This window comes from Helianthus annuus, chromosome 14, assembly GCF_002127325.2.
Source record: "Helianthus annuus cultivar XRQ/B chromosome 14, HanXRQr2.0-SUNRISE, whole genome shotgun sequence".
In the NCBI taxonomy this organism is placed as follows: domain Eukaryota; kingdom Viridiplantae; phylum Streptophyta; class Magnoliopsida; order Asterales; family Asteraceae; genus Helianthus; species Helianthus annuus.
In genome coordinates, this window is record NC_035446.2 from 131,405,710 (window position 1) to 131,428,236 (window position 22,527).

General features: G+C 41.8%; 1 protein-coding gene across 1 annotated transcript; it reads right to left on the minus strand.

Moving 5' to 3' along the window:
* Positions 1-19,559: 19,559 nt before the first annotated feature.
* On the minus strand, positions 19,560-21,812 carry LOC110903828 (L-type lectin-domain containing receptor kinase IX.1). The gene has a single exon (XM_022149622.2). It carries the CDS (start codon positions 21,656-21,658, stop codon positions 19,694-19,696), a length of 1,965 nt encoding a protein of 654 aa, XP_022005314.1. The 5' UTR covers positions 21,659-21,812; the 3' UTR covers positions 19,560-19,693.
* Between the last annotated feature and the right edge of the window lie 715 nt (positions 21,813-22,527).

Sequence of the window (22,527 nt, forward strand, 5' to 3'; positions counted from 1 at the left end):
AACATACATCTCTGATCATTCTAAGGAGCTCCCAAGCACCCTTCTCTGCTCTATAAGCAAGAAAGAACTTCTGTAAGTCGTTCATAACCATTTTGGTCTTGCATTTCCATAGTGTTAGCCTATAAACACAACCGTCGTAACTAACGGTTGTCATTACAATAACTTGCAAATGGTTCAGTCTTATGACGGATCAAAAGTAGTTTTGAGTAGGTAATTATGTGGGTAATAAACCTCTAAAAGGGTTCCCCCTGATCACCACTCTAACTATGTCAAATATCGAGTCAAACGTGCGGTCAAAAAGTCAACAGAAAGCTATTTTAGCGATTTATGCATAATCTGTAATGTACATACTAAGGAACCTGTTTTGATAATCATAAAACATGATAATAAGTATATAAACTTGTTTGCGCTCGTTTGAATCGACCATTTGCTATATTGAACCGGTTCGGAGCCGTATGTCGCAAAAGTTTGACTTTTGCTTTGACTTCAGTTCTGACCCGTTTTAGTGAGGTATAGATATGCCTTAGGACCCTCTTAGGACCAGGTCACATGTTGGTATAAACCTCTGTGATCGGTTCATGAGTTATCCTAGTCTTTTGCGCATTTCCGTCATTCGCCTAAAAGTTGACCGTAACGGCCTTTTGAAATTAAAACGAGTATTTCGGACACGTGAACGGACCAGAACCTTGCTTATTAAATTATAAACATGTCCTTAAAGTTTCACGTCAATCCGAGGTCTAGAATGAGAGTTATGCTAAATGGCGCATTTAAAGTAAACTTTAGTAATTAACGGCACAATTAGCATAACACCTATCGAAACCAAAATTTCGTCACCAAAACTTTTACCCACTGTATTAAAATAATATTTTGGGAATTTTAAAGATTTTTTAATTTTTACCTCGCTCATAACCTGCGGTTATGGCTACGGTTCGGTAAATACCGAATATGCCCTTTTCGGCCAAAACATGAGTTCTACAAGGTCTTTTGACCTGATTCCAGTTGCTACTGATTTTAAATAATAAATAAAGTATTTTAAGCTTTATAAGCTGTTCGGGAAACTCAGATTTCCTGTAGAAACTCGAAAAGCTCTTTAAAAGTCTTTAAAATGACCGAAAAGCCCCTACGGGGCATAATATTAACTTAAACTCGTTACGGGCGTCACGGAAGGTATCCTACTGATACCACAACCTATTTAAGGCATATTGACTTAGGAAATAAGCGTACGACTCTCATGGTTAACCGTTTCGCCTATTGCGCGCACGGTTCGGCTTATGAAACTAGTTTTCATAAATTAGCCGATACGGGTCAAATTATATTATTTGAACCCCAAAATCCAGAGTGTGAACCATAAACCCGTATAAAACAAGTCTCTGAACTTGTTGGGTCAGAATCACACTCCATTCTCGGTTTTCGCCTTTTCGCGCGATTAAACCATATCTATATATATCGGAACCAACCGGTCTAGGCTACGGCCATTATAACGACTCGTTAGGATTCTAAGAGGTTAATTAAAACCTTCGTTCCAGATTAGGAGCCCCAGTAAAAGCTATCGGTGATTTAATCCAAATTAAGGAAATATACTTGCAAAGGTAAATACTTTAACTTATTTCCCCTATATGGGCTTGGGTTACGGTATATTAATACCGCTTGATTGAGCATTATATTCTTCCATCGCTTAGGTGGTTAATTAAATAATATGATCGGCTCATTTAAACAGTTTTGTTGCTTAAAAGCCTTTGGGGGGTTTAATGACCGTTGTCCCGGATATCCTTGGCATCATTTTACGAAATGGCCACGACCATCGACATCCCGGTGTAGGCGTACACCCGGTATATATTGTCGACATTAAATTAAAAGACGTAGCCGTTGGTTTTTATACTACGGTTTTACGCAATGTGGTGTGTCTATAAATCTTTAACCCGGCACGACCCGGGCTACTGAACGCATAAAAGAACATGTAAAACGTTCACAAGATTTTATAATAATTTTCCCAAGTTATAAAAGAGTTTGTGCCTTGTGCATTCAAATCAATTTTAATAAACATTTTCAAATGTGTCAGTTGAATGTATTTACCAGTGCAAACTGACGTATTTTCCCCAAAAAGATTAAGTGCAGGTACTATACGAAATGGGCTGGTATAGGCGTCCTAAGCATCGTACATAGTCTCGCAAACTCGATGCTGCATCTGAATGAACATTATTTATTATTTTGATCCGCTGTGGATATATTCAACTTCTGTAATACATTTGATATTACAACCAGAGGTTGAAGTTTATATATTTATCTTATGCTTCCGCTGTGCATTATATAATTGTGTGGTTTGACTATATTGTTGCCAACATCGTCACGGTAATCCCCCACCGGGCCCACCGGTGAGACACGTGGAAATCGGGGTGTGACATCTTTAGTGGGGATGAGTGCCAAGAAATCCTGAGTATGAGAAGACCAAAGACCAATGTTTAAAAATCCGGTTTTTATGCCGTACCAGATTTGGCTCAGAAACGGTTCAACCGGATGTATCGGATGGTTCAACCTAGTGTATCGGACAGTTTAACCGGTTCGACCGGATGGTAGAACCGTTTTTTAAAACATTGCCAAAGACAATCAAACACGGCTTTCTGACGAAGAAGGGAGAAAATAAACTTCCCTCCCAATATATATTTGTGACGATTGTCAAATAAACTGTAGTGTAGTTTATATGATTCTTTACAAAAATTATGTTACTAAATTAGTTATGGATTTGATTAACGAACACCTTTACACCATATTTTAGCTTGTAAAATTTGAATGATAAATATAAACTAAGATGTCATGACAAGTTAATTGGTGTAGTCTTTAGTTACTTAGTTTCTCTTCTTGAGGTTCCAAGTTCAACTCCCACTAGTATCACTTTGAAGGACATTAGTGGTGGCAATGAAGTTTAGAACTAGCGGCTTCCTTAGAGGTCGCCACTTCGAAACCGAGCCGAACCGAGTTTTATCGTAGTGGGACTTCGGGCGAGCCACTACAAGAAAATGGGGCAATAGAGGTGACTGATGTCGCCGCTAAAGACCGTTTATGTCGCCGCTAAAGTTTCGCCGGTATTGCCCCATATGTCGCCGCTATTGGTACCTGTTGCCGCTAATGCTTTACCCGGAGTTTTGCCTGAAACTTCACCGGAGTTCTGCCTGAAACTAGTTATCCAAAACCTCAACCAAAGATGGAAGACAAAGGAGCATTATATCATCATTCAAATCTCATATATCTAATCCATACAATCAAACAAAACAAAGACGTTTTTTACATAAAATTACAAATCTCATGTATTTAATCAAACAAATCTCATATATTTAATCCATTCAAATCACCGGTGATGATGAAGATTCTCCGGTGATGATGGTGCTCCGGTGACGATGAAGATGCTCCGGTGACGATGGTTCTGCGGTGACGATGGTGCTGCGATGACGATGGTCCTCCGGTGACGATGGTGTTGCGGTGACGATGGTGCTGCGACGACGATGGTGCTTCGGTGATGCTCCGGTAAAGATGCTTTGTTGAAGTGCTCTGTGTTTATTTTGAGGAGAATGAAAAAGTTTTGAATATGAAGTGTGTGTTTGTTTGGGAAGAACACCACCCTTTGATCATGTATTTATCAAGGGCCAAAAGTGAATCTTGATTGTAGCACACGATTCGATCTATTACCGGCGACACCAATAGCGGCGACACCGGTACTGCTGGGTTTTCTTGTAGTGAGTGGGTTTTCCCCGGAACTGGTGGCATGATGGCTAGGGTATACATCCAACTCTGACCGTTATGGAGGAGGGGATGCATTTGCTTGATTGAGGGCATCCCAGGATCGCATATTCAGTAATTTAGTTACCATTAAAAAAATATATATTAAACTAAGATAACCAATGGGGTGGTGGTCCATTGGAAAAGACAAAATCTTTAAAACTTAGGTTCGGGGCGGAGGAGGGTAGGTTTTGTGTTCAAATCCCACAGAAGATATAAAGTAAAAAAATTTGCCGTGAAACAAAAACAGAAACTAAGATAACATGAGCAAACACTCATATATTTAAAAGCGTTAGTATTAAGGGTTTGTTTGGTATGGCGTAATGGAATAGATGAGGGAATGGAATGGACGAGGTAATGGAATGGACAAAGGAATGAAATGGATCATTACATTCCATAGTCTTGTTTGGTTACCATGCAAGAAAGAAATAAATCATTACCTTGTGTTGTTTGGTAGGTAAGAAAAGAGGAATGAATTAGATCGACGATGGGTGGTGGCGGCTAGTGGCGGTGGCAGCGATGGGTCAAGGTGGTCGGTGGTAGCGGTGGTGGGTAGGTGACGGTTGTTAGCGGTGGCAGCGGCGATGGTCGGGGTTGGCGGTGGTCTGCGTTGGCAGGTGGCGGCGATGGTGGTGGCGACGACGGTGGGTGGTGGTGGTCGACGGTAGCGGGTGGTGGCCGCGGAGGATGGTAGTGGTGGTCGGCGGAGGGTGGCGGTAGTTGTCGGGGTGGCGGTTGTCGGTGGTTGCGGGTGCCGACGATGGTGGTCGATGCTGGTGGCGACGACGACGGTGGGTGGTGGTGGTCGACGGTAGCGTGAGGTGGCCGCGGATGTCACACCCCGATTTCCACGTGTCTCACCGGTGGGCCCGGTGGGGGATTACCGTGACGTAGTTGGCAACATTATAGTCAAACTACACAATATATATGAATGCACAGCGGAAGCATAAAGATAATTATATTTCAACGTTAAGTGTAATATCAATGTATCACCATTGTTGAAATAATAATCCACGGGGGATCTAAAAATAATAACAAAAGTATTGTTCAACAGACTTCAGGCATCTTAAGCTTGCGAGACTTCTAATGATGCTAAGGAGAAATCCCAGCCAATTACGCATAGTACCTGCATTTAGTCTTTTTGGGGAAAATACGTCAGTTTACACTGGTAAATACATTCAACCGACACTTTTGTAAAATGTTTAATAAAATTGGTTTAAATGCTCAGGGCACAAACTCTTTATAACTTGGGATAATTTATAATCAAATCTTGTAAAGGATTACATGTTACTATGCGTTCGGTCGCCCGAGTCGTATCGGGTTAAAGTTTAATAGACACACCACATAGTATAAAACCGTGGCGGGTAACCAACGGCTACACTTTTATAGTTATAGACATAATGCCGGGTGTACGCCTACACCGGGATGTCAAGGTCGTGGCCATTCATAAATGCTGCCAAGGATATCCGGGACATGGTCATTAAGCTCCCAAAGGCGTTAAGCCAACAAAACAAGTTTTTAAGCGGGTCACATTGATAATACCCAACTACTAATGAGTTGGGGTCAATTGCCCGACCAAGCGGTATTTTAAATACCGTAACCCAAGCCCGTATAACGGAAAATAAGTTAAAAGTATTTACCTTTGCAAGTATAATCCTTAATTGAATAAATCACAGATAGCTTTTACTGGTCTCCTATTCTGGAACGAAGGTTTAAAATAACCTATTAGAATCCTAACGGTCTTTATATTTGCCGTAGCTTAGACCGGTCGGTTTCAAAGGATAGCTACGGTTTAATCGCGTGAAAGGCGAAAACCGTGAATGGAGTGTGATTTTGACCCAACAAGTTTAGAGACTTGTTTTATATGGGTATAATAATCATACTCTGGATTTTGGGGTCAAAACAATATGGTTTGACCCGTTTCGGCTAATTTATGTAAACTAGTTACCTAAGCCGAACCGTGCGCGCAAAAGGCGCAAGGGGTAACCGTAAGAGTCCTACACTGTTTTCCTAAGTCAACATGCTTTAAAGAGGTTGTGGTATCAGTAGGATACCTTCCCTAATGCCCATAACGAGTTTAAGTTCATATTATGCCCCGTAAGGGTATTTCGGTCTTTTTAAAGATTATAAAAGAGGTTTTAGAGTTCTACAGGAATCTGAGTTTCCTGAACAGTTTATAAAGTCTAAAATACTTTATTTATTATTTAAAATCAGTAGCAACTGGAATCGGGTCAAAATACCTTGTAGAACTCAAGTTATGGCCGAAAAGGGCATATTCGGTATTTACCGAACCGTTGCCATAACCGCAGGTTATGAGCAGGTTAAAAATAATTAAAAATCTTTAAAAATCCCAAAATATTATTTTACATCAGTGAGTAAAAGGTTTGGTGTCGAAATCCGGGTTTAGATAGGCGTTATGCTAATTGCGCTATTTAATTACTAAAGTTTCGCAATTTGCGCTATTTAGCATAACTCCTATTCTGGACCTCGGATTGACGTGAAATTTTAGGGACATGCTTAGAAATCAGTAACCAAGGTTATGATCCGTTCACGTGTCCGAAATTCTTGTTTTAATTTAAAAAGGGCGTTACGGTCAACTTTTAAGCATTTAACGGAAATGTGTAAAAGACTCGGACAAACAATGAACCGGTCACAGAGGGTTATACCATCATGTAACCTGGTCCTAAGAGAGTCCTAAGGCATATCTAAATCAAACTTTAACGGGTCAGAACTGAAGTCAATGCAAAAGTCAAACTTTTGCGACTTTCGGCTCCGAACCGGGTCAAAACAGAAAATGGTCGGATCAAACAAGCTTAGACTAGTTTATATACTTATTATCATGTTTTATGAGTGTTCAAACAGGTTACATATCATCTACATTACAGATTTTGCAAGAAATCGCAAAATGACATTTCTGTTGACTTTTTCTAAGCACGTTTGACTCGATATTTGATCTAGTTAGAGTGGGAATCAGGGGGTGCCCCTTTAGGGGTTTAATGCCCACATGATTACCATAATATAACTATCTTTGATTCGACAAATCACTAGACCATTCGTGATTTATCGTAAAGTCAATCATTAATTACGACGGATTGACTTTTAGGCTTAAACTATTGAAAAACGAAACCACAAAGGGTTAGGTAACTTACAGAAGCTTGGTGCACCACTGAGAAGGATAGAGGAAAGCTTGAGAGCTCCAAGAATGATCAGAAAGCAGGTTTTTGAGGTGTGATTCAATTGTGCACAATGCATTGGCTTTTATAGTGAAAAATGAGGCTTAGGATCATCACAACTCACCCTACATTGAGTCATGGATGATCAGCAGGTGGCCCTTGATGCTAGGGGGCAAGTAGAGGGCGCCCATGCTTCAATTAATGCTCACAAGTTCGTTCACAAGCTAAATCATTGAATCTGTCCAAAGTTTCTGCATCTGGGACTTTCACGCGGCCCGCATGAGAGATCAGGCAACTTGTACGCGGGCCGCCTGAATTCTTAAGTCAGAACGCGTGTTTGCAGGTGGCTCGCGGCCCGCATCAACTCATGCATAACCTTTACGCGGCCCGCATTAGACTTAATTTTCAAGATTTCTAAATCTTTTGTAATCATTAACCAAATCTTTGGTAATTAATAACCTAACCATTCGGTTTTTGAAGGGGTAACTTTGCGATTTGGCCCTTGATTATTTACCGTTAAGGGCCTCGTGACCTTTACTCGCATTATTAAGTCCCCGGTTAGTTTAATTATTATCCGAAAAGCCTTAGCTTTCGTTGTTGACGCTTTTAACCCCTCTCGTACGAATTTGATCATAACTTTCTCGTTTTAAAACGGAACTTCGCGAAATTTATATAGTATAATCTAGTGAGTATATTTTACTGTTACAAAGCCTCGGGTTCGACAAAGGGTCACTCAGAGGTATAATTAAACATGTTGACACAGTTAACCCCTGTAGCTTGTAATCTCTCACTTTCTTACGCGTTTTGCTCCGTACGATCCGTGATTTATTCGTTTGAAGGTACGAGCATCGTTTAGGGTTACTATTTAGTATATTTACCCTTCGTTGACATTTACAACCCTCGAATTTACATACTTTCAAGGTTTGTCAACTTTAGTCCTTTATTTAATATTTAATGCCACGTGTAAACTCATGACACGTGTTAACACATTATTGGACACAAAATTTCGAGGTGTTACATCCTCACCCCCTTAAAATAAATCTCGACCCGAGATTTACTCAAACAAATAAGGGTATTTCTCTTTCATCATGGCTTCAACTTCCGACGTGAATTCGGGACCTCTACGAGCATCCCACTTGACCTTCACTATAGGCACATGCTTTCTCCGAAGCTTCTTTACCTGTCGATCTTCAATCAACAAAGGCTTCTCTACAAATTTCAAGCTCTCATCTATATGCACATCTGTGTGTGGGATCACCAATGATTCATCAGCGAAGCACTTCTTTAGATTGCAGATGTGGAACACATTGTGAATTCCGTTGAGCTCCTCCGGTAAGTTTAGCTTATAGGCAACTGACCCGACCCGTTCGATAACCTCGAAAGGTCCTATGTATCTCGGGCTTAGTTTGCCTTTTTTACCGAAACGCATTACCCCCTTCCAGGGTGATACTTTAAGTAACACTTTTTCAACTACTTCGAAGTGAAAATCTTTACGCTTTGGATCCGCGTAACTCTTCTGCCTATCTCGGGCAGCTTTGAGACGGTCTCGAACCTGGACAATCTTGTCCGTCATCTCGAAGACTATTTCCGGTCCTGATAATTGGACATCTCCAACTTCCGCCCAACAAACAGGCGATCTACACTTTCTACCGTATAATGCCTCGAAAGGCGCAGCCTTTATGCTGGTATGGTAGCTATTGTTGTAGGAGAATTCGATTAGTGGTAGGTTCTTATCCCAACTACCACCCAAATCGATAGCACATGCACGTAGCATGTCTTCCAATGTCTGAATAGTACGCTAACTCTGACCGTCTGTCTGAGGATGGTAAGCCGTACTAAAATTCAAACGTGTGCCCAAAGATTGCTGGAAACTCTTCCAGAAATGCGACGTGTATCTAGTATCCCTGTCGGAGATAATAGACACAGGTATGCCATGCAAGGCTACAATCTTATCAACGTATAACTGGGCTAACATGTCGGAGCTATAAGTCTCCTTGATGGGTAAGAAATGCGCTGACTTAGTCAGCCTATCAACGATAACCCATATTGTGTCATTTCCTTTCCTTGTCTTGGGTAACTTGGTAATAAAATCCATAGTTACACATTCCCACTTCCATTCGGGAAGTTCAGGCTGTTGAAGCAAGCCAAATGGCTTTTGATGCTCAGCCTTGACTTGCGCACAAGTCAAGCATTTTGCTACATAAGCGGCTACAGACTTTTTCAAGCCTATCCACCAATAATTTGCCTTTAGATCCTGATACATCTTATCAGCTCCCGGGTGAACAGAATATTTGGAACTATGGGCTTCCTGGAGGATAACATCTCGTAGTCCTCCATAAACTGGAACCCATATTCGTCCATTCAATCGTAAAATTCCGTCCTTGCTAAGAGTTAACTGCTCCTCAGTTACTCCCAGCTTCTCTTGAGGATAGTTAGTTTCCAACACAGCCTCTCGCTGTGCAGCTAATATCCTTTCAATCAAATTATTCTTCACTTCAATGCTCTTGGCATTGATTCGGATGGGTTTCATCCTTTCCTTTCTACTCAGGGCATCAGCGACTACATTCGCCTTGCCGGGATGATATCTGATTTCACAATCATAATCATTTAACGTCTCCATCCAACGGCGTTGCCTCATGTTTAGCTCCTTCTGATTAAACAGATGTTGAAGGCTTTTATGATCCGAATAGATCACAAACTTGATACCATACAGATAATGCCTCCACAGTTTTAGTGCGAACACAACGGCACCCAGCTCCAAGTCATGGGTGGGTAATTCTTCTCGTGCACCTTTAACTGTCTCGAAGCATACGCAATAACCTTGCCTTTCTGCATGAGAACACATCCCATGCCAGTGTGTGACGCGTCGCAGTAAACTACGAACTCCTCGGTACCTTAAGGTAATGTCAGCACAGGAGCGTTGCTCAACTTTTGCTTCAGAATATCAAAGGACTCTTGCTGCTTAGGGCCCCAAACAAATTTTATCTTCTTCTTGGTTAGGGAAGTTAAGGGCGCAGCAATCCTTGAAAAATTTTCAATGAATCGCCTGTAGTATCCTGCTAACCCCAGGAAACTACGAATCTCTGTAGGCGTCTTTGGCTCTTGCCAATTCATGACAGCCTCTACTTTAGCGGGATCCACCTGGATACCACACTCGCTGACAACGTGTCCTATAAATTGGACTTCTCGTAGCCAAAATTCGCACTTGGAGAATTTGGCATAAAGTTTCTCACGATGTAGAAGTTTGAGAATACAGCGAAGGTGTTTCTCATGGTCAGCTCGGTTCTTCGAGTAGATAAGAATATCGTCGATGAAAACGATGACGAATTTGTCCAAGTACGGCTTGCAGACGCGATTCATGAGATCCATGAACGCAGCCGGTGCATTTGTGAGCCCAAAAGGCATCACTAGGAACTCGTACTGACCGTAACGAGTCCTAAATGCGGTTTTACGTACGTCTTCATCTCTGACTCTCAGTTGATGGTAGCCTGACCTCAAATCAATCTTCGAGAAATAACTTGCCCCTTGTAACTGATCGAACAAATCGTCGATCCTCGGCAAGGGATATCTATTCTTTATCGTGACCTTATTAAGCTCACGATAATCGATGCACAGACGCATCGATCCGTCCTTCTTCTTAACAAACAGGACAGGTGCTCCCCAGGGAGACGAACTAGGTTTGATGAAACCTTTAGCCAGCAGTTCATCCAGCTGGGTCCTTAACTCCTTCATTTCGGTTGGTGCTAGCCTGTAAGGTGCTCTAGCAATAGGAGCTGCTCCAGGGATGATATCGATCCTGAATTCCACTTGCCTATCTGGCGGCAAACCAGGTAGATCTTCAGGGAAAACTTCTGGATATTCCGAAATGACGGGAATGTCTTCTATCTTCGGTTTAGGCTCTTCAATAATCACCTGTGCCATGTAGATGACATAACCCTTCTTTAGACATTTTGAAGCCTTGAGCATAGTCACTTGCTCAGGCAATCCGTACTGGGTGTCTCCCCGAATGGTAAGCGATTCACCAGACGGAGTCTTTATCACCACTTGCTTTCTGTTGCAGACGATTTGAGCCTGGTTGTGAGATAACCAGTCCATACTCAATACTAGGTCAAAACCGGCCAATTTAAAGGGAAGTAGAGATAGAGGAAAAGAGTGGTTCTTAATGGATATCACACATCCATCTAACACAGTGGAGACGGGTTCTATGGTGCCATCTGCTAGCTCTACCTCGTAATTCACATTTAAGGTTTTGACAGGCATATTCAGCAATTTGCAAAATTTATGATCTACGAAAGACTTATCAGCGCCCGAATCAAAAAGTACTCTTGCGAAAATATCATTTACGAGAAAAGTACTTGTGATCACGTTATCATCCAGCACTGCTTCTTTCGCCTCCATCCTGAAGACTCTAGCATTGTTCTTCTTGGCCTCTTCAGGCTTCTTGGCATATTTAGGGCAGTTGCTTTTAATGTGCCCCTTCTCGTTGCAGTTATAGCAGGTTGCATCTTTTATCTTCTTGCAGTCCACAGTCTTGTGCTCCTTGGACTTGCACAACCCGCAAGCATACGACTTCGACTGAGTCTGCGAGTTTGATTCGAGCCTACACTTTCCAAAGTGATGTCTCTTGCAAGTCTTGCACTTGGGCTTCTCACCAGACTGTTGGCCATCCTTCCTTGACTCCGACCCCCTCTTGTTATCACCGTTTCCACGGTGTTTCTTGCTCGACCTTCGTGAAGTTTCATCTTCACGCTTTCTCTTTTCAGCTTCTTTGTTCCTTAGCGATCTTTGTCGGACCGCATCCAGAGTAAGGGACAAAGATATATCGGCTACAGATCGAAAGGTCGCTGGCCGAGAGGCCTTCACGCTTGCCTTTATTTCGGGGGCTAACCCATCGATGAAACGAGCGATTCTCTTTGGCTCCGGGGTTACCAGATATGGAACCAACCGGGACATCGTATTGAAGCTCGTTAGGTAAGCTTGGCAGTCAAGGTTTGTCATCACCAATGACAGAAAATCTGATTCTATCTTTTCCACCTCATGTTGAGGGCAGTAATTCTCCTTGATGAGAGAAACGAATTCCTCCCATGTCATGCTGTATAGAACAGCCTTTCCCGAGGCCTGAACCAACGACCTCCACCAAGCCAGGGCCTCGCCCTTGAATGATTGAGACACAAACTTTACCACGTCTCTTTCTGCACAGCCGCTGATGTCCACCACGGTGTCCATCTCGTCAAGCCACGTCATACAATCAACCGCTCCTTTCTCCCCCCAGTGAAATCCCGGGGCTTGCATGATACAAAGTACTTGTAGGTGCATCCTCTGGCGCGAGATGCGTCAGTATATACTCTTTCTTGACGGACACTGTTTTCATTGGACGAATGATTATCATCGTCCTTTTTAGGCTTGGACAACGGTTTGCTGTGAGATTTTGTGTGGGTTTTCGGCTTTGAGTGTGGTTTGGATATAGTTCGGCTCCGAGATTCAGTATATTCCTTATATTGTCGATCCAGAGCTGCCTTGACAGCATTATCGACAAGAGCTTTCAACTCTGCGCCCGTCAGATGAACTTGGGCGTTATCATATTCGTCTTCCTTCGAGTGGCTATTTTCTCCACTAGGATCAGCCATGGTAACTTGAATCTGTTACAGAAGGTAACGGAAAATTTTATTTAGGAGTTTATTATGGAATTGTCTTTTATGGCAATTCATTAACCATGGTAACAGAGACCATATCTGGTTAATTTGTTACTCACTTTTATTTAGGATTTGAACATACTTATCCTAATTAAAATAATATTGTTATTGGCACAAAAGCCTAGTCACGAGGATGTTTTTATAATATTAGCCGAGATTACAGAGAATCAAGGTATGAAAGTTTGAACCGTAGTCCTTTTACCCTTTCTGACAGGGAGTCATAGACCACCACTGTCTTTTGTCTTATATGACAATCATTATGGCCCATAGGCACTACATCACTAATGGATGCTTAATAATTCGGCCCGTAGGCACTACATCACTAATGGATGTTTAATAAATGATCATCTTTATTGATGATTTAACCCATGATTTATTAAATCATTAATTTGGGCTTTGAAATCCTTAGAAGGATTCTTATATAAGAATGACGTTAACATGATTACAGAGGTTAACTGGAATTCTGAATTTTTTAATCAGGTCTTACCATCTTGGCCGGGTCTAAAAAGACACATGGCTAGGTTTCACTCTTAAGATTCTTTACTTAGGCAGATTTAAATTTAAAAGGAATGATTTTGATTTATTTCATATATAGTAACAACAAAAATGAAATTTATAACATAACATTCCATAAACTTCAAATACGATTACACGCTGCCCTAAACGAGACTTTATAATTAAATAACTACCTACGCAGAGGTTCATTGAAACAAAACAAGTCCACGCAGGGACCAATACAAGATAGATGTCCACGCAGGGACTAAAAAGATAAATCCACGTAGGGACTGAAATACGATAAATGTCCATGCAGGGACTAAATTGTAAATACAACATTACAGAAGGAGACTAATGGTCTCGTTTCTTCCTTCCCTTCAGTAGGTTTGCAAGGCCTTTGAGAAATCCACGATTACTCTTGCGTTCTTGTTCGAAGTCTCGTTCCACACGGTTTAAACGGTGGAGTATTTCTTCTTGCTCTGGTGGAGAAAAACGTGGCTGCGGCACCGGTTGCGGAATCGGAGATCTAGAGGGTATTGGATACCCATGAGCTGAGTAATCTGCTCTCCAAGAGGTTCCATGGAGGGCATTATAATTAGCCGCTATCACATATGAATCGGCATCATAGTTATAGTTGTAGTGCGTGTGAGTCGGCTGCTCAAACGGATTGTACGCCGTGGAAGCGCCGTACGCTGGTATCGGATTGTCATATCTGAATGGTAGCGGAGGTGGTGCAACTGGTGCAGAATTCACCTCTGCAGGGTGACCAGAAGGTTCCCCTAATTGTGGTTCTTCTTCAGGTACTGACGGAAAGTGACTAGCACTCGAGTGGCGAGGGGTGCTGAAATGAAATTCCCCTCCTCGGGTAGACATCCGTGCTCCTGATCTTCTACGCCTTGGCGGATCTAGTATTACTGGTTGAACCTGTGGCGGTGGCGGTGGCGTAACGGCCACAAACCGCGAATCCTCAGAAGGATCCTTCTGTTGCTGTTGATCATGAGGCGAGTAATGATCGTTCCTCTGCCTCTTCCTCCTCTTCCTCGTCTGATTGCAGGTGGCATATTCCTGCTTTCAAAACTTTAAATAACAACAAATAATAAAAAGACAAACTGGAATAACAATTCGAATTTGTCCTATTTTCTTGTCTAGACTCAAGTACGTGCAATTGTGTAACTGAGATTAAACACAAAGGCTAGTGTTTAATTCACTCAATGTTGGCTCTGATACCAACCTGTCACACCCCGATTTCCACGTGTCTCACCGGTGGGCCCGGTGGGGGACTACCGTGACGTAGTTGGCAACATTATAGTCAAACCACACAATATATATGAACGCACAGCGGAAGCATAAAGATAATTATATTTCAACGTTAAGTGTAATATCAATGTATCACCATTGTTGAAATAATAATCCACAGGGGATCTAAAAATAATAACAAAAGTATTGTTCAACAGACTTCAGGCATCTTAAGCTTGCGAGACTTCTAATGATGCTAAGAAGAAATCCCAACCAATTACGCATAGTACCTGCATTTAGTCTTTTTGGGGGAAAATACGTCAGTTTACACTGGTAAATACATTCAACCGACACTTTTGTAAAATGTTTAATAAAATTGGTTTAAATGCTCAAGGCACAAACTCTTTATAACTTGGGATAATTTATAATCAAATCTTGTAAAGGATTACATGTTACTATGCGTTCGGTCGCCCGAGTCGTATCGGGTTAAAGTTTAATAGGCACACCACATAGTATAAAACCGTGGCGGGTAACCAACGGCTACACTTTTATAGTTATAGACATAATGCCGGGTGTACGCCTACACCGGGATGTCAAGGTCGTGGCCATTCATAAATGCTGCCAAGGATATCCGGGACATGGTCATTAAGCTCCCAAAGGCGTTAAGCCAACAAAACAAGTTTTTAAACGGGTCACATTGATAATACCCAACTACTAATGAGTTGGGGTCAATTGCCCGACCAAGCGGTATTTTAAATACCGTAACCCAAGCCCGTATAACGGAAAATAAGTTAAAAGTATTTACCTTTGCAAGTATAATCCTTAATTGAATAAATCACAGATAGCTTTTACTGGTCTCCTATTCTGGAACGAAGGTTTAAAATAACCTATTAGAATCCTAACGGTCTTTATATTTGCCGTAGCTTAGACCGGTCGGTTTCAAAGGATAGCTACGGTTTAATCGCGTGAAAGGCGAAAACCGTGAATGGAGTGTGATTTTGACCCAACAAGTTTAGAGACTTGTTTTATATGGGTATAATAATCATACTCTGGATTTTGGGGTCAAAACAATATGGTTTGACCCGTTTCGGCTAATTTATGTAAACTAGTTACATAAGCCGAACCGTGCGCGCAAAAGGCGCAACGGGTAACCGTAAGATTCCTACACTGTTTTCCTAAGTCAACATGCTTTAAAAAGGTTGTGGTATCAGTAGGATACCTTCCCTAATGCCCATAACGAGTTTAAGTTCATATTATGCCCCGTAGGGGTATTTCGGTCTTTTTAAAGATTATAAAAGAGGTTTTAGAGTTCTACAGGAAATCTGAGTTTCCCGAATAGTTTATAAAGTCTAAAATACTTTATTTATTATTTAAAATCAGTAGCAAGTGGAATCGGGTCAAAAGACCTTGTAGAACTCAAGTTATGGCCGAAAAGGGCATATTCGGTATTTACCGAACCGTTGCCATAACCGCAGGTTATGAGCAGGTTAAAAATAATTAAAAATCTTTAAAAATCCCAAAATATTATTTTACATCAGTGAGTAAAAGGTTTGGTGTCGAAATCCGGGTTTAGATAGGCGTTATGCTAATTGCGCTATTTAATTACTAAAGTTTCGCAATTTGCGCTATTTAGCATAACTCCTATTCTGGACCTCGGATTGACGTGAAATTTTAGGGACATGCTTAGAAATCAGTAACCAAGGTTATGATCCGTTCACGTGTCCGAAATTCTCGTTTTAATTTAAAAAGGGCGTTACGGTCAACTTTTAAGCATTTAACGGAAATGTGTAAAAGACTCGGACAAACAACGAACCGGTCACAGAGGGTTATACCATCATGTAACCTGGTCCTAAGAGAGTCCTAAGGCATATCTAAATCAAACTTTAACGGGTCAGAACTGAAGTCAATGCAAAAGTCAAACTTTTGCGACTTTCGGCTCCGAACCGGGTCAAAACAGAAAATGGTCGGATCAAACAAGCTTAGACTAGTTTATATACTTATTATCATGTTTTATGAGTGTTCAAACAGGTTACATATCATCTACATTACAGATTTTGCAAGAAATCGCAAAATGACATTTCTGTTGACTTTTTCTAAGCACGTTTGACTCGATATTTGATCTAGTTAGAGTGGGAATCAGGGGGTGCCCCTTTAGGGGTTTAATGCCCACATGATTACCATAATATAACTATCTTTGATTCGACAAATCACTAGACCATTCGTGATTTATCGTAAAGTCAATCGTTAATTACGACGGATTGACTTTTAGGCTTAAACTATTGAAAAACGAAACCACAAAGGGTTAGGTAACTTACAGAAGCTTGGTGCACCACTGAGAAGGATAGAGGAAAGCTTGAGAGCTCCAAGAATGATCAGAAAGCAGGTTTTTGAGGTGTGATTCAATTGTGCACAATGCATTGGCTTTTATAGTGAAAAATGAGGCTTAGGATCATCACAACTCACCCTACATTGAGTCATGGATGATCAGCAGGTGGCCCTTGATGCTAGGGGGCAAGTAGAGGGCGCCCATGCTTCAATTAATGCTCACAAGTTCGTTCACAAGCTAAATCATTGAATCTGTCCAAAGTTTCTGCATCTGGGACTTTCACGCGGCCCGCATGAGAGATCAGGCAACTTGTACGCGGGCCGCCTGAATTCTTAAGTCAGAACGCGTGTTTGCAGGTGGCTCGCGGCCCGCATCAACTCATGCATAACCTTTACGCGGCCCGCATTAGACTTAATTTTCAAGATTTCTAAATCTTTTGTAATCATTAACCAAATCTTTGGTAATTAATAACCTAACCATTCGGTTTTTGAAGGGGTAACTTTGCGATTTGGCCCTTGATTATTTACCGTTAAGGGCCTCGTGACCTTTACTCGCATTATTAAGTCCCCGGTTAGTTTAATTATTATCCGAAAAGCCTTAGCTTTCGTTGTTGACGCTTTTAACCCCTCTCGTACGAATTTGATCATAACTTTCTCGTTTTAAAACGGAACTTCGCGAAATTTATATAGTATAATCTAGTGAGTATATTTTACTGTTACAAAGCCTCGGGTTCGACAAAGGGTCACTCAGAGGTATAATTAAACATGTTGACATAGTTAACCCCTGTAGCTTGTAATCTCTCACTTTCTTCCGCGTTTTGCTCCGTACGATCCATGATTTATTCGTTTGAAGGTACGAGCATCGTTTAGGGTTACTATTCAGTATATTTACCCTTCGTTGACATTTACAACCCTCGAATTTACATACTTTCAAGGTTTGTCAACTTTAGTCCTTTATTTAATATTTAATGCCACGTGTAAACTCATGACACGTGTTAACACATTATTGGACACAAAATTTCGAGGTGTTACAGCGGAGCATGGTGGTGGTGGCTGGCGGAGGGTGGTGGTAGTGGTCGGGGTGGCGGTGGTCGGTGGTGGCGGGTGGCGGCGATGGTGGTCGATGGTGGTGGCGACGGTTGGTGGTGGCGGCGACGATGGGTGGTGGAGGTCGATGGTAGCAGGTGGTGGCAGCTAGGATGGTGGTGGTGGTCAGCGGAGGATGGCGGTAGTGGTCGAGGTGGCGGTGGTTTGCGATGGCGGGTGGCAGCGATTGTTGTCGATGGCGGCGGGCGGCGGTGGCGACGGAGGACGGTGGTGGTGGTCGACGGAGGTTGGTGGCGGGTGGTGACGACGACAGGTGGTGGTGGTAGATGGTGGAGGTGATGGGCGGTGTTTGTGACGTAGGCTGAGAGAGGGAATGGGAAAAAAACAGGGGGAGTGGATGGAATGAATTTGAGGGAATGGAATGACTTATGTAATGGGTGATTCCATTACTTTGACCAACCAAACACATTTTTTTCATTCCCTCGGAATAGTTCATTCCATTCCACCTCCCAATTCTTCTTACAATTACAATGGGAAGGGGTTTTTTTGTATTTCTTTTACTTTATGTTTCATAGGTGTTGCTCCAAAATTAGTGAGAAAGAGTATGATTGTATTATTGACAAATACTTGCCATTGGTAGCCAAAGAGAGGTTTACAAAACGTCCTACGAGGGAGTTAACAGAAAGCAATATTTGTGCAAGTAAAGGAGGAACGAATAGTGAAGTGAAGTTAGGAGTGATCTTGATGATCTGATGTGTGGCATGCTGAACCTGAAGGGTTGTTTATATAACAGGTTCTTCACCCTTCCTTCACATTGATCAATCCGTTCAGTGTTATGCTAAAAGCGGGTGAGTTGTCGGGTCGCTAGCTTGGGAATGGGGATCCCTTCCGCGGTCGGGGTACCGTGCATCTACCCTTTTTTTAAAAGCGGGTGAGTTGTAAGTTCCATTCCGTTGCTAGAAACCTTAGAGCCCCCGTTTATTCATGATCAGGTAATCATTTGACTTCCTTTCTCTGATGCATAGTGCACCCTCCCTCTCGTCCTTTGAGTGCACCCTGACTTCTTACTTTTAGGAGAGAGCGAGTTGTCCTTTACTTTCCTTGTATGGGAGGTGACTTTCAGCTTATTCCCGTCCTCAAATAAGCGTTAAAAGTTAACCAAATCTTAATGTCTTGTATGTAGTGTGATTGTGATATGCTACATCAAAGGGGTCTGAAGAGTAAAAAAATGATAATTGTTACAATAAAGAATTTGTCATCATTTGAAAAGGGTAAGCTTTATCCAGCTTGTCAAATTTACTTTTGAGTTGAAATATAAACAAGTTGAATATATTAAACTTGTTCATGCTGGTATATATAAATGATTAAATGTGGTATGAAATGATGATTACTGAGTGTATAAATTATGTTGTTCTTGCAAGCCACTTTCTCATTCCTAACGCATAGTAAGTTACAATGGTGAGTAAAGTATGTCGTCATGCGAGCACTGTGCAGTGTCCTTGGATCCTTAGGGACCAGCCATTTCGCCTCACTTATGATCGTGGATCACCTAATTTCGTTACGTGATCAACTTATCAAGGGAGTAGCCCCAACTCATATGTAGGACTGACCAGTACCAATGCGTTTAAACACATTTCCATGTAGATACAATCTTTTAACATGTGGCCTGTCACTTTACTGTAAGTGGACATGTTTTTAGCATTTATTTTTGGAGGTTACCTTTAGTATCAACTATCAAGGGTAAGGAGGATATAGAGCATCTGAAAGAAAATTTAAAGCATTTTATTTATAGTAAAATTCTCATTTGCAAAATAAAGTTTCCTGAATGTTTAAAAAGTACATTTTGCAAATCCATCAAAAGTGACCTATGTGAATAGAGATTGCTTCTGGGATTAAAGCCACACACAAAACAAACACTTGTCAAACAAAGATAACTATTAATATTATCATGATTTAACGGACAAGACTAACGCTAGTGTAAGTTATCGAACCTCCTCCAGAACTGGAACTAACATAAGGAGCATCTGGTTCTGCACAGTACATTGGCACCGGCATCTTCATTGGAAGATTTGGGACTGCACCCTCAAACTTCAGCACCTGAAGTGCTTGCCGGATTGACGGCCTTAGACTCCGGTCAGGGTGTGCACACCATAACCCCACCATCATCAAACACTCCACTTCTTTCGAGTCAAAGGACTCGTTCAGCCTCGGGTCCACACCCGAAAGCAGCTCCCCTTTCCCGAGCAAACTCCAAACCCACTGCACCAACCCAAGATCAGAATCTGGGTCAACATTATCCATCGCCTTTCGCCCAGAAGCAATCTCTATTGCCACCACTCCGAAGCTATACACGTCTGACTCTTTGCTAGCCTTTCCAGTCGTTACATACTCAGGAGCCAAGTAACCCATGGTTCCGGCTAAACCGGTTGTTTGTGGACCCAACTCATGGTCCATGAGCCGAGCCAACCCAAAATCTCCAAGCTTCACGTTGAACCCCGAATCAAGCATAATGTTGCTCGTTTTAATATCACGATGCACCACACATTGTTCCCATTCTTCGTGAAGATACAACAACGCAGAAGCTAAACCCGTAGCAATCTTATACCTCACAGACCACTCAAGAGGAGTCTTCTGACCGAAGAGGTGAGAATCGAGGCTGCCATTTGGCATAAACTCGTAAACAAGCAGGAACTGAGTCTGATCATGGCACCAACCGATGAGACGCACCAAGTTTCGATGCCGTAAACTGCTAATAACCTTCACTTCCGTTATGTATTCTTTCTTCCCCTGTCTAGAACCCTGTGAAATTTTCTTCACAGCAACCGCCATGTTTTCACGTGATAAGTAGCCCTTGTAGACGCACCCGAATCCACCCTGGCCTAGTTTTCTGTCATTCGAGAAATTGTTGGTTGCTAAAATGAGATCGCTGTAAGAAAACCTTCTCGGGCCCGCTCCTCGTTCCAGGTCATCATTTATCGATGTGAAGGCGACTGCTTCTACCGGTTTCTCTTCAGAATTCTCTGAAGGATTTCTTTGTTTTCTCAAATATACAACACCGCATGTTGTCATAGCTACAAGAACTAGAACTCCAAGAGGGACTGCTATTCCCACTGCCAGTTTCAATTCCTTTGAATTATCTTCACCTTTTGGTTTAATATTCAAAGTTGAATTGAATTCCCAGGAATGAAGGACATGTCGTTCTACATTAGCACCGGTGGCAGCTGAAAACCCGACCATTACCCGCTCAGGAAGAACTTCCCTGAGGTCAACTTGATATGAAAGACTGGTATTCTCATTCCCTCGAGAATCATTTCCAGCCCCGTAGCTCCACCGCAAGTTCAAAAGCTGTGTGGTGGCGTTGTAAGAAAGCCAAGCATCTGCAGTGTCACCGCTGTGTAAAGTAGCATTCCAAGCAGTGGAAACAGCAGAACGAATTGAATTGTTGTTGATCCCCACATGTTCATATGGGGGATCCCATTCAGGGTTCGAGAAAGAGTCAAACTCGACGACAATCATTTGGTTTCGGGGTGAGTCAGTGTATGTGGTGTTAAACAGGCCTAAGAAGCCACCGGCTGAGTTGGGTGGGATTTGGAAGCTCGGTGGGGCAAGAAAGAAAGTGAGCCCATGGCCGTATACGGACCGACCTCGTGTATCTATGGTGAAGGAATAGTGGGTGGTGAAATCGGTGAGCTTCCTGGACTTGCGGTCCCAAATTGGGACTGTATCATAGTATATGGCTTGACCTACACGGGTAACATAATTGACTAGATTGAACTCTATGGTTCCAACAGAAGGTACGGCATCTCCCCTATACAGAATATCTGTTCTATCAGCACTGAAACGATCGATCTTGAAATATACTGATCCAGAAAAAGGCAACAAGAATAAGAAAGAACAGACCAAGAAAATCATAGCCATAACTAAGCTAAGTTACACAGCTTTTGTGTAAATGAAGACTTATAATGTGGATAAATACATATACCATCAATGAAAAATAAATATTAAACCTGATTCATATTCTTCCAATGCTTGATCCCCAGATTGACATATTCGTGGAGATTAGTGGAGTATTAAGTAATCAATGAGCAAATAAGCGCTTAAAGTCAACATAGAAAATAATTGATCTTGTCTGTTTCTTTTTTGTTTTCAAGTGTGTGTTTTTTCTAGGAATATATATATTGTCCAACTTCTATACAAATAATCCAAACCCAAAATATACGTCATGTGTGTTTTTTTTCTAGGAATATATTTTGTCCAACTTCCATACAAATAATCAAAACCCAAAATATACGGCATGTGTGTTTTTTCTAGGAATATATTGTCCAACTTCCATACAAATAATCAAAACCCAAAATATACGGCATGTGTGTTTTTTCTATGAATATATTGTCCAACCTCCATACAACAACAACAACAACCATACCCAGTAAATCTCACAAATAGCATGCTAATTATAGGGTCTGGAGAGGGTGGGATGCAGACAGACCTTGCCTCTATTCATAAGGATAGAGGGGCTGCTTCCAGAGAGACAATCGGCTCCAAAATGAAGAGCATACCAACACACCATGTCAAAGAATATAGAAATAAGAAGTCACAAATACCAAGCAAGTGATTAGAGTGACACAATATAATATAAATCATGTATAATAGCATACACATAATGTAGGTCCACTAGAGGAGGATCTAGTTAACCGTATCCTTGTTATGCGCAGTGTTGTAAGAATCGTTAGGCGCTAGTCGGGCGGTAGGGTACCGACTAGCGATTAATCGGGATTAATAGGGATTAA

What these genes read in the sequence shown, in the direction of transcription:
- LOC110903828 (XM_022149622.2), bottom strand. Translation starts at nt 21,658, where the DNA reads ATGGCTATGATTTTCTTGGTCTGTTCTTTCTTATTCTTGTTGCCTTTT.